Here is a 17,208-nt window from a genome sequence, read left to right as displayed (position 1 = left end):
ATAAAAGACAAGTCTGAAAGATCAAACACCAGTCCAAATAATCTGGAAAGAGATTAAGATGGATTTCTAATCAACAGAACACATGTCATTATAAAATAAACAGATATGAGGGCATTTCAATATGTCTGGAAAAATGGAATTAAAAGACAATAGATAATTTTATGCAAAAATGTTAAAATCTATGCATAGATTTTTAATCATACACATTTTCTACGGAATTTTTAAAGACCTCTCACATGCATGGATTTCAGATTTTTTGCATGAAAATAAACTTACCTTTTACCCATTGCCTCATGATTTTTAAGTACCCTACTATTTTAGTTATCATTTTGAAACATAACTTCCAATGCATTTTTAAGTAGCTTTGAAAATAACTTTCTACTGCCATTTTACTTCTAGAAAACCCAAGTAAGTGTACACATCGTTAGTTTCACAGTGGTCAGACTGCTTTACCACCACTCCAAAAGCTCCTTAATTTTGGACACATATACATGGATTTTTATGGTACAGTCTCTTGAGGTCTTTCTATAGACAAATTGTGAGAGTGCCGTTTACGACACTGACCTGCTTTTACAAAACGACCAGAGGAAGAGTCTATTAGGAAGAGCTGTATCTTTTATGTTAACAGATAGTACAGGAGCCAGTGGAAGTGTCAGCTATAGCCAGTCAGGTTCTATTGCATCATGACCTTTCACATTTCTTTCCATCACAAGCAGCTGACACATAAACATTCAGATTCCAAAGAGGAATGGGCTCTCGCTGAATTAATTAAACATAATGAGTGCAAAGCAGAGCATATAAATTAACTTGGCAGACTGATAATAATCAGAAGTAAATTAAATTAAGACGAAGTGTTAAGAAGAAAAAGAAGATGAAATCATTCAGTCTCATACCAAATGGCCTGTTATATTAACTTCAGGAATGATTGTTCTGGATAATGGTCTGTTTGGATGAATTTTGCTGTGTTCTGGCCATCAGAGGACTTGACGCTGTCCGCTGTATGCACAGGCTTGGCGAAGCTGTACACATGGCCCTGTCTGTCCTTATTTCCAGGTGCATCTTGATATTCTGTGATGCAGAGCACATGGAGCTCTGGGGAACTGTTCACCCCAACACAATGGTTACCATCCTGCCAACCAGTGTGGATTCCACCGTGGGCAGACAGGACTCAGAAGGGCAATGAATGGAGGAGGACAGGGTGCTGGCGGCTGATGAAATCATTTTTAAATCCTTTCACACTCCAACTGTCCCCTCCCCCTCCTCCCTCACCCCGGCTAATTGGGTTGGCTCATCTCTTCCTCTTCTTCCGAAACCCTGAAGACGGGTCTTCTGTGACATATTGCCTCCTCCAAGCTGCCTGTGACACAACCTTTCAATGATTTTATCTGACAGAACTGGCACAGGGAGGCTGCTGGGGGGCCCTGGGCTACAAGGGGTAGGTTTACTCCCCGGTTTACCATTTGGTCTTCAGGGAAATAGAATTAATAGAAAGAAAGAATTCCTAAACACACGCACAATTGGATTTATTACGTTTAAGAGAGGAATTCAGTTATTGCTAGAAGAAGGTGCTAAGGAAAGAGTGAGCTTTACAGCGTAACTTGGAAATTGTAGGAGTGGCTTCTGCAGCCGTGCGCCCTAGCATCGAAACCTATCCCAGGCACTCACTGTGTCAGCTTCGCCAGGCAACCCAGGCTTCCTACACCTTAGTTTCCTCAGCTCACTGGAGGAGTTGTGAGACTAAAATGAGTTAAGACACGAAAAACTCTTAGAATGCCTGGCCCATTTAGCACTCAATAAATGCTCCATGTTTTTGTCACCATAACAGAGCATTTTCACTTATAATCTATATACTATCCTCAAAATGGATTAAGGTATCTTCCGAAAGCAATGCAAAGGAGAGAGAGAAAACTGAAAATAAATGAGCAAAAATATATTACAAAGATAAGAGAAGGACATCCACCAACTACAGGGGTGGGTTTAACCGTGACCTAATAGCCCTAAAACTGACTGGTTACAAAATTCCTGTTGTCTGGAGAAAAAAAAAAAAGCAGCAGGTGAACTTTTAAAAAACATTGAAATTCTAAGAGTCATTTATCACATGGGTACTTAAACTGGGAACTGCAAAGAGCAAATCAGTATCTTCAGTTCTGAAAAACGACCAGAGAATGACACAAACTCAGAGAAGAAGATTAGTGATGGCCAAGGACAAGGGACAGTGGAAGTGGGGGTAGGAGCGGCACAGGGCAGATCCTTGTGGCACTGGCACAGTTCTAGGGCTTGACTGCCATCATGATTGTATGAGTCCATACCTGTCACAGAATTCCATGGAACCAGATACACACACACACACACACAAACAGTGCCGGCTTCCTAGTTTTCCAACTTCTTGTGAAAGTATATTTCAAAACAAAAAGTCAAAAAAAAGATTAAAAATATTCTACAAGTGGATATTACTTAGATTGCCATAAAAAAAGTCTTATTGCATGGTTGGCTTGAAGTTTTACTTTGCTTTGAAAGAACCATTTTCCTTAAAATAATACTTTTCCTCCCCTTTAATCCCCCTCCTGCTCCCAAAGGCTGCATCACTTGATCATATAAACTGGCTTTAAAGTTAATTTTAAGTTTTTCGTTTTTGCTTCCAGACCTGCACTTTCCTGCTGTTATTAGCAGGTGGGCTGTGATCATCTCAAATTCCCACTGATCCGTGCTTAATTAACCCTTTGCTCACTATTTCTCTCCAGGCGAGAACATCATTTCAATTCTGGCCTCTCTAGATTTCTGTCAACACTTCTGGGTTACTTTCTGTAACAAGATGTTATTTACATACAGTGATCTTCTCTCTCCCTGTCTCTTTTCATGTCAACTATTCCCTGATGCTGAGCATGTGAAACCTCTCAAAGAGGCAAGCATGCAACTTATCTGACTGGCTCAGAGGTGGGCCACACTGCTACAAGGAGACGTTTTCATTACCTGATAGGACAAGAGCCACTCCAGGCTTTTGTGACATTAACCTGAGGGACACTGAACCTGCCTCAGGTGCCAGTACCCACTGGGGATGCTGTGGCCTGCCTGGGGAATGCGAGCACGTACCTTTCACCTGCACGAAGTCCAGCTGGTGAATGGACTGCAGCAGAGGGCTGTTGTCCAGACTCAAGTCGAAGTCGGTGGTCATCCTGGGAGTGAGTGTGCCCTTCCCCCACTGGTCCTCAGTCAGGTGCACTCTCCTTATGAGGGCGTCAGAGATCTAATCACATCAAAGACCACAGCCTAAGAAACAGAACACCACACTCCAAACACGAGGTGCTTCTTGACCCTCTGGGGTGTCACCACCAAAGCGCCTTGGGGCCCAGACCCTCCCTGCTGCAGTGCAGTTGATGAGAGGGTGTCAGCTAGGATGAGGGTGATCCATGCCTTAGCAAGCAAACACGCGTGTCTCTCTGAGTCAGGGAGGAGCTATAAATAGCAGGTGTTCACTGGTCTAACAGACAAACCTGGATATATGATTATGCTCTTTATCACTAAAAGCCAACAACTTTAAAGAATGATACATTGGTGACCAATTAATCTTTTTTTAATTTTTTAATTTTTTATTTCATAAATGTGAATTTACAAAGTGCAACTTTTGTATTGTTGTGGTTTTCCCCCCAACCTCCCTCCCTCCCGTGGCCCTCCCCTCTCCCTCTCCCATCCCACCCTTTATCGAGTTTCATTTTCAATTACCTTCATATACTAAAGATCAACTTAGTATATATTAAGCAAGGATTTCAACAGGCTGCATTCACACAACCGCACAAGGTATAGGGTATTGTTCGACTAGTAGTGTTTTTAAGTTTCATAGTAAAACACATTAAGGAGAGATCCTACGTGGGGAGCATGTACCCAGTGACTCCCGTTGTTGATTTAACAATTGGCTCTCTTATTTATGACGTCAGCAATCACCCGAGACTCTTGCTATGAGCTGTCTAGGCTATGGAAGTCCCTTGAGTTCACCGACTCAGAACTTGTTTAGTCAAGGCCGTGTCACAGTGGAGGTTCCTTCCTCCCTTTAGAGAAAGGCGCCTCTCTCCTTGATGGCCTGTTCCTTCTGCTGGGGTCTTGTTCACCAGGATCTTTCATTTAGATTGTTTTTTGCCACCGTGGCATGGCTTTCCATGCCTGTGAGACTCTCATGGACCTTTTAGCCAGATCCGAATGTCCCAAGGGTTGATTCTGAGGCAGGAGTGCTGTTTTGGGCATTTGCCATTCTATGAGTCTGCTGTGTGTCCTGCTTCCCCCGCAGGATCATTCTCTCCCTTTTAATTCTATCCTTCATTATTTGCTTACACTGGTCTTATTTGTGAAATCTCTTCGACACATACCCTATCTTTTTGATCGGTTGTGTATTTATACTTATCACTTTACCAAGTGCGCTGGCATTGGTAACCTGCCTCCTTGGAAGATTAATTTGAAATCCCCTGGCACATTTCTAGTTCCACCATTGGAGGTAAGTCCAAGTGAGCCTGTGCCAACCTATAGGTGACCAATTAATCTTATTGGAATCAACAGCTTCCGATTTTAGCTGTGCGTACCTCATCAAGACTTGCAAATGCTTTACAAAACAGTTTAGATGGACTGTGTATAGAATGTCTTACATTGTCAGTGCATAATCTTCATGTGATTATTACTTTCTTCTTTGATATACAACTCTTTCTTATATTCAGTCTCCCTCTGTCATTCTTAGCTAGTTTCTTAGTTAATTTGAGTTGGAAGATATCTATAAGGTACCTTATCATTGGGATCAAAATTCAGCTATGTCACTGCATCTTTCTAAAACGACACTGAAGAACAAAAAACCTCCACTGTATCCACTAGATCACTGACTTGCTGGTCAGTAGGAGGTATCAAGAAAATATAAGCCTTGCATAACTGGGCATTTCCAGCAGATAAAACTGCCCAAGGGATATTATTGGAGAAAAACTCAATTCTTAGGCAAGGCATTAGCTTTGGAAGAGCTTACAGGAAATTACGTTTTCATGATCAAACACAAGAACATAACCAATACAGCCCATGCACTTTTCAGTTTTGGAATATACGTTGGCAGACACTTCCAGAAAGGCAGTGGGGTTTATCTAGCTGGTACCCACCCACTGTGGGGTGAGGAAGGTTGTATGGGAGATCCATACCCAGCCAGGAACCTTGGAAGGCCTTCCCAGGATGTCTGAGATTCAGCATGGGACATTTGGAACCTATGGCAGAAACGAGTTAACACTCACCTGCAAGAAGCCACTAGGGTCGTTTTCCTTAATCACCTCTAAGCAGTACTCCATGAGACCTGTGGTCTGGCGCAGTTTCACAGTGCAGTGAGAGATCTGATCTCGAACCACCTAGGATCAAGGAGGAGACAATGGTTCAAGATGGCAGAGGGCAGCAGAGAAACAAACTGGGGCTTTGGAAAACTTCTTCACACCAGGATCCGAGGGCTTCATGGAATGGAACTAAATGAGGAGACGATTTTGTGGGCAGTGTCTGCTATGGACCTGGCTTTGGGAAACAGACAGGAGAAGAGAAGGATTAGAGAAAACTGGAAAGAGGGTCCATTAGAAGGAAGGCTGGAACCCTGTGCATCTGGTGACCCTGGCACAGTAACATACACCTTCCCCGCTCCCCTGGGAAGCTGACCTTACTGAGACCTGCTCTGCAGGTGAGGTCAGGGCTAGTCTGTAAGGAGCCGGAGCCCCCTTCTCCTACCCTTCACCTGCCCTTTCTAAGCACAGACATCACCTTTTTTTTTGGATTTATTTTATTTATTTGAAAGACAGTCACAGAGAGAGGCAGAGAGAGAGAGAGAGAGAGGTCTTCCATCCGCTGGTTCACTCCCCAGCTGGCCGCAACAGCTGGAGCTGCGCCGATCTGAAGCCAGGAGCCAGGTGCTTCTTCCGGGTCTCCCACGCGGGTGCAGGGGCCCAAGGACTTGGGCCATCTTCTACTGCTTTCCCAGGCCATAGCAGAGAGCTGGATCAGAAGAGGAGCAGCCGGGACTAGAACTGGCGCCCATATAAGATGCCGGCGCTTCAGGCCAGGGCTTTAATCCGCTGCGCCACAGCCATCACCTTTCAAGCCCAGTACCTTTCCCTTCCTGCCTCTCCTCACAGTCCCGGGGATATTTGTCCTGATTCTCTTTCCTTCAGTGGGTGGTGGAGTTTGTGAGAGAAGAGATAATGACAATAAGGAAGTTGGAGACAGAAGATGGCTATGGAATTAAGTTTTAAGAATAACCCACTTAGACTCACAGCCTCATTTTGGAAAACGGTTTCATAGGCTGTCCTATTTACCAAGCTGTGAGTCAGCTTTAACCTAAATAGGCATGCAGTTTCTGCCTCTGGGAAGTTGTCTTTGCCCAGTGACAAACGCGTGACATTCCCTGAAAAGTGTCCTCCAAGGATGCTCAGCTTCTGTGTCCTCCGCTCAGTGACCTGAATCCTGAATGGTTTCTGAAGCTCAGAACCGAACAAGGATTTTCCAGGAATCTTAACTTTTATACAACTTTACAAAAACCTCAAAAATATCCAGTATTTTGAGTTCTATGCATGCTAACTAAAAATGATTTTATTACTTATTAAAGCACATTTGCTTGCTGCTTTTCATTTTTGATTATAAATTTATTTTTCACTAAGGCTATTACATCTACTTGCCAAAACAATTGGAAAATACGTGAAAAAAAAGAAGTAATTTCATCATCTTCACAAAAAGTTTTAAAGCACTTTGATGTTCCCTGTTTTTTTTTTTTCTGAATCAGACTTATTTATTATTCCAATTATAGCATATGACAATCCCTTCTCCTCCCCCACACACATTTAATACCATATCTTAGTAATTTTCCATGCTGCCACCATTAGTAAATGTTACTGCCTACATAGGTATCCCTCTGAGTAGATATTGACAATTTATTTAATTATTTGTGTTTCTCTATTATTGTACATTTAACGTCTTCCTAATTTTTGACAACTCATTCACTTATTATTTCTGGGTTATTTCCCTGCTAACTTTTTGTTATGGTAAAATACACAGAAAGCAGCATTTTCCAAATTAACCACTTCCAAGTGTCCAGTTTTGTCCATGCACACTGCAGTGCGGCCATCACCACTGCCCATCTCTACCACGTTTTTCATCTTCCCAGACTGACACTCTGCACCCAACTAAGTAGTAACTCCCATTCTCCCCTCAACCCAGCTCCTGGCCATCACTCTCCTACTTTTTGTCTCACTGAGTTTGATTATGCTAGGAACCTCATATAGGTGAACTCACACAGTATTTGTTTTTTTGTGGCTGGTTTATTTCAGTGAGTACAATGTCTTCCAGGTCTATCCATGTTACGGCATGTGTCCAAACTGCCCATTTTGTTATCCATTCATCCACGGGTGGGAGCTTGGGGTGCCTCCTCCTCCTGGCTACTGTGGATAAAGTTATCGTGAACATGGATGCACGTGTATCTGTGTGAGCCGCTACTTTCACTCCTTGGGCTTCACACTCAGAGGTGGAACTCTCAGATCATAGAGTAATTCGAGGTTTAGTTTTGTGAGGAACGGATAAGTTGTTTTCTACAGCAGCTGTACCATTTTAAATTCCCACCAGCAATGCACAAGGGTTCAAATTCCTCCACAGCCTCATTAATGCTTATGATTTTCTGTTGGAATATAATAGCGATCCTACTGGGTGTGTGGTGGGGGTCTCACTGTGGTTTAGATTTGTGTTTCCCCAATGCCTAGTGAGGTTGAGCATCTTCTCATATGTTTATTGGCCATATGCATGTCTTTGGAGAGATGCCTATTCAAGTCTTTCCTTATTTTCCATTTGCTTCTTGTTGTTGAGTTGTAGGAGTTCTTTATATATTCTAGAAATCAATCCCTTTTCAGATACATGATTTGTAAGTATTTCACCTATTAAGTAAGATACTTTTCACTCCTTTGATGTGTCCCCTAAGGAACAAATATCTTTACCCTTTTTTAAAAAAGATTTATTTATTGATCTTGAAAGTTAGAGTTACAGAGACTGGCGGCGGGGGGGCGGGGGGGGGTGTTCCATCTGCTGGTTCACTTCCCAGATGGCTGGAATGGCCTGTGCCAGGGCAGGCTAAAGCCAGGAACTTCATCTTCTGTTGCTTTTCTCAAGCTGTTAGCATGGAGCTGGATCAGAACTGGAGCAGCCAGGGCTGAACCAGCACCCATTTATGCCTGCTTCTCTCCAATGCTAGCCCACTGATATCTTTACTTTTGATGAAGTCCAACTTAACTATTTTTATTTTGGTTACTATGCTTTGGTTGTCAGATTCAGGAATCATTGTCAAATCCAATATCCTGCAACCTTCTTCCTATGTTATCTAGAAGTTTTATAGCTTGAGGTCTCGCACTTAGCTCTTTGATCCATTTTCATTTTCGCATTGGTGTCTCTTAAGTGTCTAACTCACACCCCCCCACCACCGCTTTTTGGCATGCAGATATCCTATTTTCCCCACACTGTTGAGAAGACCGTCCTCTCTCCACTGAAGAATTCAGGCACCTTTGTGGAACATCATTTGACCGTATGTGCAAGAGTGTATTTCTGGACTCTATTCTATTCCAGTGTTCTGTATGTCTGTCTTTGTGCCAGGATCACACTGTTTTGATTATCATAGCTTTGTAGTAAGTTTTGAAACCAGGAAGCACTGAGAACTCCAACCTTGTTCCCTCCTCTTCCTCTTTCCTTCCTTCCTTTTGATTAATTTATTTGAAAGGCAGAGTGCCAGACAGACAGAGTGAGAGAGAGTGAAAGATCTTCCATCCACTAGCTCACTCCTCTGCCAGGGTGGGGTCAGGCCAAAGCCAAGAGCCTGGAACATCATCTGTGTCTTCTATGAGGGTGGCAGGGCCCAAGCACTTGGGCCATCCTTTGTTGCTTTCCAAGGCAGGGAGCTAGATCAGAAATGGAGCAGCTGAGACCTGAACGAGCACTCCAATATGGGATTCCAGTGTTGCAGGCAGTGGCTTAACCCATTGCATCACAACATCACAAGAATGTTTTGGCTATTTACATCTCCTAACGTTCTCACAGGGGATTTGTTATTGCTTTTTAACTTTTAATAAAAATTACAAGGAAAAACAGAATGAAGAATCTAAAATCTTTTTATTGCAATTGGTGAAATAAATCAACTTTGATGGGAAAATTATTTTTGCAATTTTTTTGGGGGGGGTGGAATTTAGAATTCACTGGATGACCTCTTTATCCTGCTATCAATTTTCAAAAAATATTTATTTATTTATTTGAAAGGCAGAGTTACAGAGAGGCAGAGAGAGAGAGAGAGAGAGAGGTCTTCCATCCGTTGGTTCACTCCCCAATTGGCCCCAATGGCTGGAGCTATGCCGACCCGAAGACAGGAACCAGGTGTTCTTCCAGGTCCTTCACGTAGGTGTAGGGGCCCAAGGACTTGGGCCGGCCGGCGCCGTGGCTCAACAGGCTAATCCTCCGCCTTGCGGCGCCGGCACACCGGGTTCTAGTCCCGGTCGGGGCACCGATCCTGTCCCGGTTGCCCCTCTTCCAGGCCAGCTCTCTGCTGTGGCCAGGGAGTACAGTGGAGGATGGCCCAAGTGCTTGGGCCCTGCACCCCATGGAAGACCAGGAGAAGCACCTGGCTCCTGCCATCGGAACAGCGCGGTGCGCCGGCCGCAGCGTGCTACCGCGGCGGCCATTAGAGGGTGAACCAACGGCAAAGGAAGACCTTTCTCTCTGTCTCTCTCTCTCTCACTGTCCACTCTGCCTGTCAAAAAAAAAAAAAAAAAAAGGACTTGGGCCATCTTCTACTGCTTTCCCAGGCCATAGCAGAGAGCTGGATCGGAAGTGGAGCAGCTGGGACTTGAATTGCCCGCCCATATGGGATGCTGGCACTGCAGGCGGTGGCTTTACCTGCTACGCCACAGTGCCGGCCTCCCAATATGTTTTTGACAACCACCACCACCATCTGTTAGTCTGGGTTCAAGGAATGAAAATTACTGCGTTTTCTAATAAACACGTAGGCTAGGATTCTGCTTTTTGGGTGGTGATGGGGTGCTACAGAAGGAAAACACTTAAAAATTCAAGACAGGAGACCCAGGTGGAAGGCGCCCTCTGCTGCACTAGGCGTACCTAAGCTGTTCCCAGGGGATGCATGGAGGCTGCTGGGTAGCAGAAACCTCAGCAGTCAGCATTTCATTATCCCCATAGCATCTACCCTTTGACCACTGGTACTAAAAGTCTGAGTAACAAGCACAGACCAGAGATTAAAAGGGTAATGCACAGAGACTCTGCTGTCGAGGCAAAAATAAATTGAGTTGTTGTATTTACCATCCAGGGCATTCGGGTCAGTAATCATTTTAGGACATAAAGGTATGAACACAAATACACTACCTGGTCCCTATAAAATTCAATGTCTGCTGCTGTACGATTCCTTTTCCAGTGAGGTTTACTCGGTACTGCTGGAGGGGCAGTGCGATTGCTAGGGCTCTCTGCTTGCTCTGGAGAAGCGGAAGTGTTGCAGTGCCAAAGAATCCATGAGCTTCGGCAGGTGTCTACCACGGCTCTTGTATTCCACGGCTCATGTTTCTCAGGAGCACGCAACATCCCTGAGTTCCAGGCTCCCAACACTCACTGTTGCTGCAACCGATGATGGTCTGCCTTTTAACATTTCACTCATTGTACAATGGCCACAACCTGTGACAAAATCACTGCTAAAAATTAACCTACTGGGTCCCCAGGGTAGCATTCAGTTGACTTCACATTTCTGAACAAGTTTAACAAGATTTCCTGCATTATGGAGATCAGCCAATTAGAGTATAAAGATTTTGGGGTGGGCTGTGTCGAACAGCAGAGTAAGCCAAAGTTTGGGAGGCCAGCAACTCATATTGGAGTGCTGGTTTGAGTTCTGGCTGCTCCACTTCCATTCCAGCTCTCTGCTAATGCATGTAGGAAAGCAATGGATGATGGTACAAGTCTTTGAGTCCCTGACATCCATGTGGGAGACCTGGATGAAGTTCCTGGCTCCTGGCTTCAGCCTGTCTCAGCCCTGGCTGTTGCAGCCATCTGGGGAGTGAATCAATGGATGGAAGATCCCCCTTCCACCAACACCATCCCACCCCACTCCACCCTGCCTTTCAAAAGAGTAAATAAATACTGTTTTTAAAAAGGGTTGTAAAGGGGCCAGCGCTGTGGTACAGCTGGTTAAAGCCCTGGCCTGAAGCGCCAGCATCCCATATGGGTACCAATTCTAGTCCCGGCTGCTCCTCTTCTGATCCAGCTCTCTGCTATGGCCTGGGAAAGCAGTAGAATTTGGCTCAAGTCCTTGGGCCCCTGCACCCGTTGGGGCCAATTGGAGAGTGAACCAGTAGATGGAAGACCTCTCTCTGTGTCTCTACCTCTCTCTGTAACTCTGTCTTTCAAATAAATAAAATAAATCTTAACAAGATTGTAAAGATTTTTTTCTTTAGTTGGGTATGTTTTATCAACTCTCTTACCTGCTAGTTTCTTCAACCTGTGTTATTCATACCACTTTTTAATATCATTTTATTTTTTAAAGATTTATTTATTTGAAAGAGTTACACAGGGAGAGGGAGGGAGGGAAGGAGGGTGGAAGAGAGAGAGACAGAGACAGAGACAGAAAGATCTTTCACCTCCTGATTCACCCACCATGTGGCTGCAATGGCCAGGGCCAGGCCAGCCTGAAGCCAGGAGCCAGGAGCTTTATCTGGGTCTCTCACTTGGTGCAGGGCCCAAGCACTTGAGCCATCTTTCACTGCTTTCGCAAGCCATCAGCATGGAGTAGATCAGAAGTGGAGCAGCTGGAATGTAAACCATTGCCCGTGCGGGATGTCTGTGTCTCAGGTGGCCACAATGCTGGCCTCTATTACCATTTATGTTTACATTTTTTCTATGTAAACAGTTCTTAGGAAGTCAGGCCCCGTCACTGTTGAGTTACACATTTTTGTGCTTTGGCACTGATGCCCCAGGGAACCCCTTGACACCATATGTGCAAATGGCTGGATTTGAGCTCCTTTTCTCAGCAACCGTGTGAGTTGCAGGAAAGATACAAACAGGGACTGCGAGAACAATGAACTTGCTTTCATTTGCAGGAAAGACTAAACCAGCTCTCATGGGGCTATGAATTAGTCTGCAGTCCGAAGTTTCAAAGGCTTTCAAAACTGTATCTGAAGAGCTACCATCTGTTCTGGATGACAAGTGCCTATCAATCGTTTGAACAGTTTTATTTTGTTAAGTGGCAAATTTATAAAAGTCACTTCTTGGGTCAAGACATGACAATGACATCTGCTTTGAGAAAGAGAGTCTGAGAGTGGACTACTTTGTCCCTTTGTTTTCTCAGTCCTCTCAACAGCCTAGAGCACCCATGGGAGCTTATGTAATGAATCCTAGTGGAGACTTTGCTCTGTCTGTTCACAACTCCACTCCGATGATACCAGGCCAATCTCTGTCCTCCAGTCAGCCACCAAGACACAACCAGCAGTGAGACCTGAAGCTAACTAAAGAGAATTTTCAGTATTTCACCCAACTGTGACCTTGACACCTCTTCCACTATTTCTGGAAGCACATGACACATTGATGTTTTGAATAAAATCATGTGTGAGTTCAAGATATAGTGCTTTAGGTGTTATACTCATTTGGTACAATATGGAATTCTCTCTCTCTTTTTTTTGTTCCCTAGAGTAGAACATGTCTACTGTATCATTTGATTCACAGAAACTTAGTGGCAGTTACATTAAGGAAAAGCATTTTTAGGTTTCTCACGTGCCACTTTTCTCCCACATGGTTTCAAGCACGACTTTTTCCCATTCTCTTGATTCCACCCTCTGTACTGTTATTAACTTACTCACATAGGCAACAACATATTTCAAGAATAAGTCTGAGGCTTTGAGTTAGGAAGAAAGAAAGAATGAAAGGAAGGAAGGAAGAAAGAGGGAGGAAAGGAAATATACTCTTAGGATTCTATCTATGAATTACATTGAATCTGTTCTCTTTGTATTAGTATCACATTAATGTAAGGATTGATGAGGATTGTGTTGTAGTAATTACACACTTGCTGTGGCCCTGAGAATTGAATGTATTAATAAATGTGTCAAAAATAAAAAACAGATAAGCTAAGAAAATCATTCAGGCCTATTAAATAAATAAAACATGCACCTGTTTTAAGGAAGGCTACATGTTTTAATAGCCAACCTATCAACTTTATATTCCAGAAGTGTGAATGTCATCGATAGCCTTATCATGAAACATTGAGCGGAATATGAGAAGTTGAAGGCAGAAATACTGGCCATTGGGAGAGATAAGCATTTGGTATAGTCACACCCACTCAGGAAAACATGGTGCTCTGTAGGATGTGTGAATTATTCTATCATCTTCAAAGCATGAGTTAGGTGTTTCCAAAGTATCACCCAAATGTGGGTTTACGCAAAGAGTATTAAAAAAGCTCACTGGCATTGCCAAAGTGAATATATGATGTCCAAGAGTCCGTCCCTTGGCCTACGGGAGCCTGCGTGTGGCTTTCTGGTGACTTCATGGGGACCCTGGGCACTTGCTCTCATAAGAATTCTCTGTGATTTTTGTTACTGTACCGTGGAAGCAGAGGATCACAGAATTCGCCAAATGATGCCCCAAAAGGATTTTCTCACTAACGATGGGCTTTCTCAATTGCAAGTGTGGTTAGATTACGAGGGTTGGTCCCTGACTGCTGAGGGTGGTTGGAGGTATCCAGTTTCTGCCATGTGCCTCATTTTCTCAGTGACTTTGTTGCAGTTTTATTGGGATTGACCGATTATTGGTTTGAATTTGTTACTTTTTCTTTCTATTAATGACTGTAGCCAGTCAAATCATATCTAATTATCCTGAAATTCTGAGTGAGTGCGGTCTCTTCCTCTCCTTCTCTCCTTCTCCCTTAGCCCTCGCCTTCTCCCCACTCTCAGTCTTTCTCTCTATATATGGATATATATATATATATATAATCAAAGGATTATTTATCTATTCTGAAACAATAGCAAAAAGCTGACCGAAGTAGTTTCACAAGCAATAATATTCACAATTAGAATTTGTACTCTTAAGGCTAGGGCCATAGAATTAACTTTTTTTCGCAAACATAATGGGATTATAAAAGGTAATATCTGGTAAAAAATAACATTTAATCTGAAAATTACAATAATGATTCTAACAAAATGCAGCAGTACACTAGGACTCCAGGTCACTAAGTTACTAAGTTCATTAAAGTAACTACAACGGGCACCCGGAGGCCGTCTGAAAAAATGCTAGCTCTTGGCTGGCGCTGTGGCTCACTTGGCTAATCCTCCGCCTGTGGCGCCAGCACCCTGGGGTTCTAGTCCCGGTCGGGGCACCGGTTCCGTCCCGGTTGCTCCTCTTCCAGTCCAGCTCTCTGTTGTGGCCCGGGAGTGCAGTGGAGGATGGCCCAAGTCCTTGGGCCCTGCACCCATGTGGGAGACCAGGAGAAGTACCTGGCTGCTGGCTTCGGATTGGCACAGTGCGCCCGCCGCAGCACGCCGGCCACAGCAGCCATTGAGGGGTGAACCAATGGCAAAGGAAGACCTTTCTCTCTGTCTCTCTCTCTCACTGTCCACTCTGCCTGTCAAAAAAAAAAAAAAAAAAAAAAAAAAAAAGGTAGCTCTCTGATGCTTGGCCACAATCCCTCAGCATCCTTGCAGACTCAGTCTGTTGGTGCCTTGACTTTACCAACCACTCATGGACATTAAAGATTAGGCTTCTTTCTGAAATTGTCTGGAACAACTAGAACATATTTTCTTTTGAACTGTTTCTTTATTTTTATCTCTTTGGGGACCTTGGAGTTGAAAAGTAACCAAAAAGATATATGTCACCTTGCATCAATCAATGTATCCATTCGTTCTAAAATACTGGAGAGAGAACACATTTGAGATGATTTCAGAATTACTTCAAGTTAAAAACAACGCTTACTTCCAGCTTACTAAAAAAAATAAGTGACATACGTAAGGTTGCTGAAATGAATGACACATTTTAATTCAAGTGCTGTCACAAACTGCCTGTGAGGATCACGGAGAGTGAGGATGTTTTAGGGCCTTCCTCGGCTAAGGAAGACCTGGAAGGAAGCTAACATGCCGCACAGACAGCATGGGAAACCTGGCGGCCGGCGTATTGCTAGGATTGCTACTCAAGCAGTTCCAGTGGTGAGCGGATACTATTTCTTGGAAGCTCAAAAACAGTTTTCCCTCCAGTAGCTTTCCGACATTTGCTTGAGTTCATCACATCCTGAAAATACATATTTGGCTCCCGGCATTTTTTCAAACCAAAGAGGAGTAATAACTGTAATTTACATTTCAAACAGTGTTCTTAAAATATGACCACATCTGCATACGCCTTAAAGTCTTTTTGCTTTTTGTTTTTTTTTTTTTTAGCTTTTAAAAATAGTTCATTAAACTTTGTTAACTATTTTATGGAATGATGGATTATAAACTCAGGCCAGTAGAGAATCCCCCTGGTCCAGACATGAAAACACCAGGGCTCGGGCTGACTCTGCACCACGAATTGTGGTCCTGAGAAAACTATCTTCAGCAACTCCAGTGGAACCGTATTTCTCCTCATTCTCTCTCCATGATGACAGCCACAATGGCTCATATTTCCTGGGTGCTGTGCTAGGTGCTTTACTCTGCCCAGCCAGGTGAGCACTGCCTCTACCTGTATTTTACATGCAGAGGAGAATACACAGAGGCACAGGCTGTCCCCTGGCTGAGACGGAGGCGGCAGTAGGGGGTATCCTCTCGCCCAGGTCTCTGCTACAAGGAATCTGGACTCTTCCCTGCAGAGCTCCATCCCGCCTCAGAACCAGAACTGCTACATCTGTTGCAGCCCTCAGTGCTTTCAGAGGCCAACATGAGCAGAGTGTAAAGGCTGTGTCCATGCTCACTTGCTTTCCTGCATCCTGGTCCTTCTGGAAGGCTCAGAGACAGAGCGTTGCCAGAAACACACACACATACAACTCCTTCTTTGTCAGCACAAAGCAGGCGCCCTGAGAACCCGGCCAAAGGGAAGCGGAAGAGCACAAGATTATCCCCGCCGCCCAGGGAGGGATGGGTTAGCCAACAGAGAGAGAAAGACGTACTGTGCTTGGGAAGTGGTGTCTATAAAAGGCTGGTCTTTTCTCACAACGCTGAGCAGCGACAAAAGTGACAGGAAAGGGAAAAGGCAGAGAGAGGACAGAGATGGAGGGGTTGGTGAGGCCGGGATCAGCAGCCATAGTGGCAGTGGCGGTGGCAGGTTTTAGACGTGGTGACACAGATACAATCAGCCGAGGACAGCAGAGCGACAAATCGCTGGAGACAGAAGACAGAACAGCTTTGCTGCCGTGGGGGACGACTGGCCACCTGGCTCTGGTTTCTGCAGCTCTTTGAGGCGTGGGGTGGAGAACCCCAGCTGGGGCCGGGTGGAATGAGGGCAGGCAGCTGCCTTGCTCTGCAGCCCCTAAGTGCATCCATGTATCTGGCTGGGGCAGCCCACCCAGGACAGAGGGGAAGAGGACACAGTCGTAGGACAGGGAGTCCCAGCGATACATTAATGCTGCCCACTTCCCCACCACCACCACCCCCAGCACAGCCCACAGCTGGCTGTCACAGTCCCAGCCTGCAGGGGCCACACTAAGCAGGAGGACAGTAGGGACTGGGACACTTGTACTGGTCCTGGGGCGCCTGTCTTGGTCTGGGTTTCATTACTGTAACCAAATATCAGAGGCAGGTTCCTTTGTTAATGAAAAAGAAAAAAAAAAAAAAAAGAGGCTTATGTTGGCTTCTGGTTCTGGAGGAACAAGTTCTAGAGGCCTCATTTGGTGATGGCCATGCTGCTGGCAGAGCTTCGAGGCTGTGCAGGGTAAGAGACAGGGAGGGCACAAGTCTCCCTCGCTGTTTATAAAGTCACCAGGAGTCAGTCCTGGTGCCAGAACGACCTTATCCAACCCTGACCCTAAAAGCCCCACCTCGGAACACTGTAGTCAGGTTCAGGGTCTACCCCTCTGGTTCCTCACTATGGGAGCAGAATTTCAACACGAAGCCTTGGGGACACTCAGACTACATCCCAACCACAGCAATGCTCTAATGCCACTCTCCGCTTGGGTACATGGTGCTTGCCCAGCCTTGGATCCTCTCTTCTACCCAGCTGGCTGTCCTCTCATATCTCCCACACAGA

The 17,208-nt window shown here is 44.7% G+C and overlaps 1 protein-coding gene across 17 annotated transcripts in view; it reads right to left on the bottom strand.

Annotated features, from left to right (window-relative positions):
- TRIM9 (tripartite motif containing 9) overlaps positions 1–17,208 on the bottom strand; it is a 118,690-nt gene that overhangs the window by 33,022 nt on the left and 68,460 nt on the right. For 16 of the 17 annotated variants that reach the window (XM_062204589.1, XM_062204597.1, XM_062204590.1 and 13 more), the window contains 2 exons: positions 5,253–5,363; positions 3,091–3,244 (listed from right to left, as the gene is read on the bottom strand). In XM_062204589.1, the coding sequence (XP_062060573.1) occupies positions 3,091–3,244; positions 5,253–5,363 (265 nt within the window). The remainder of the gene's footprint in view (positions 1–3,090; positions 3,245–5,252; positions 5,364–17,208) is intronic. The other variant, XM_062204607.1, reaches the window with a different exon arrangement.

The sequence above is a fragment of the Lepus europaeus genome, chromosome 11 (assembly GCF_033115175.1).
Source record: "Lepus europaeus isolate LE1 chromosome 11, mLepTim1.pri, whole genome shotgun sequence".
In the NCBI taxonomy this organism is placed as follows: domain Eukaryota; kingdom Metazoa; phylum Chordata; class Mammalia; order Lagomorpha; family Leporidae; genus Lepus; species Lepus europaeus.
This window is presented reverse-complemented; position numbering and strand designations above follow the sequence as displayed.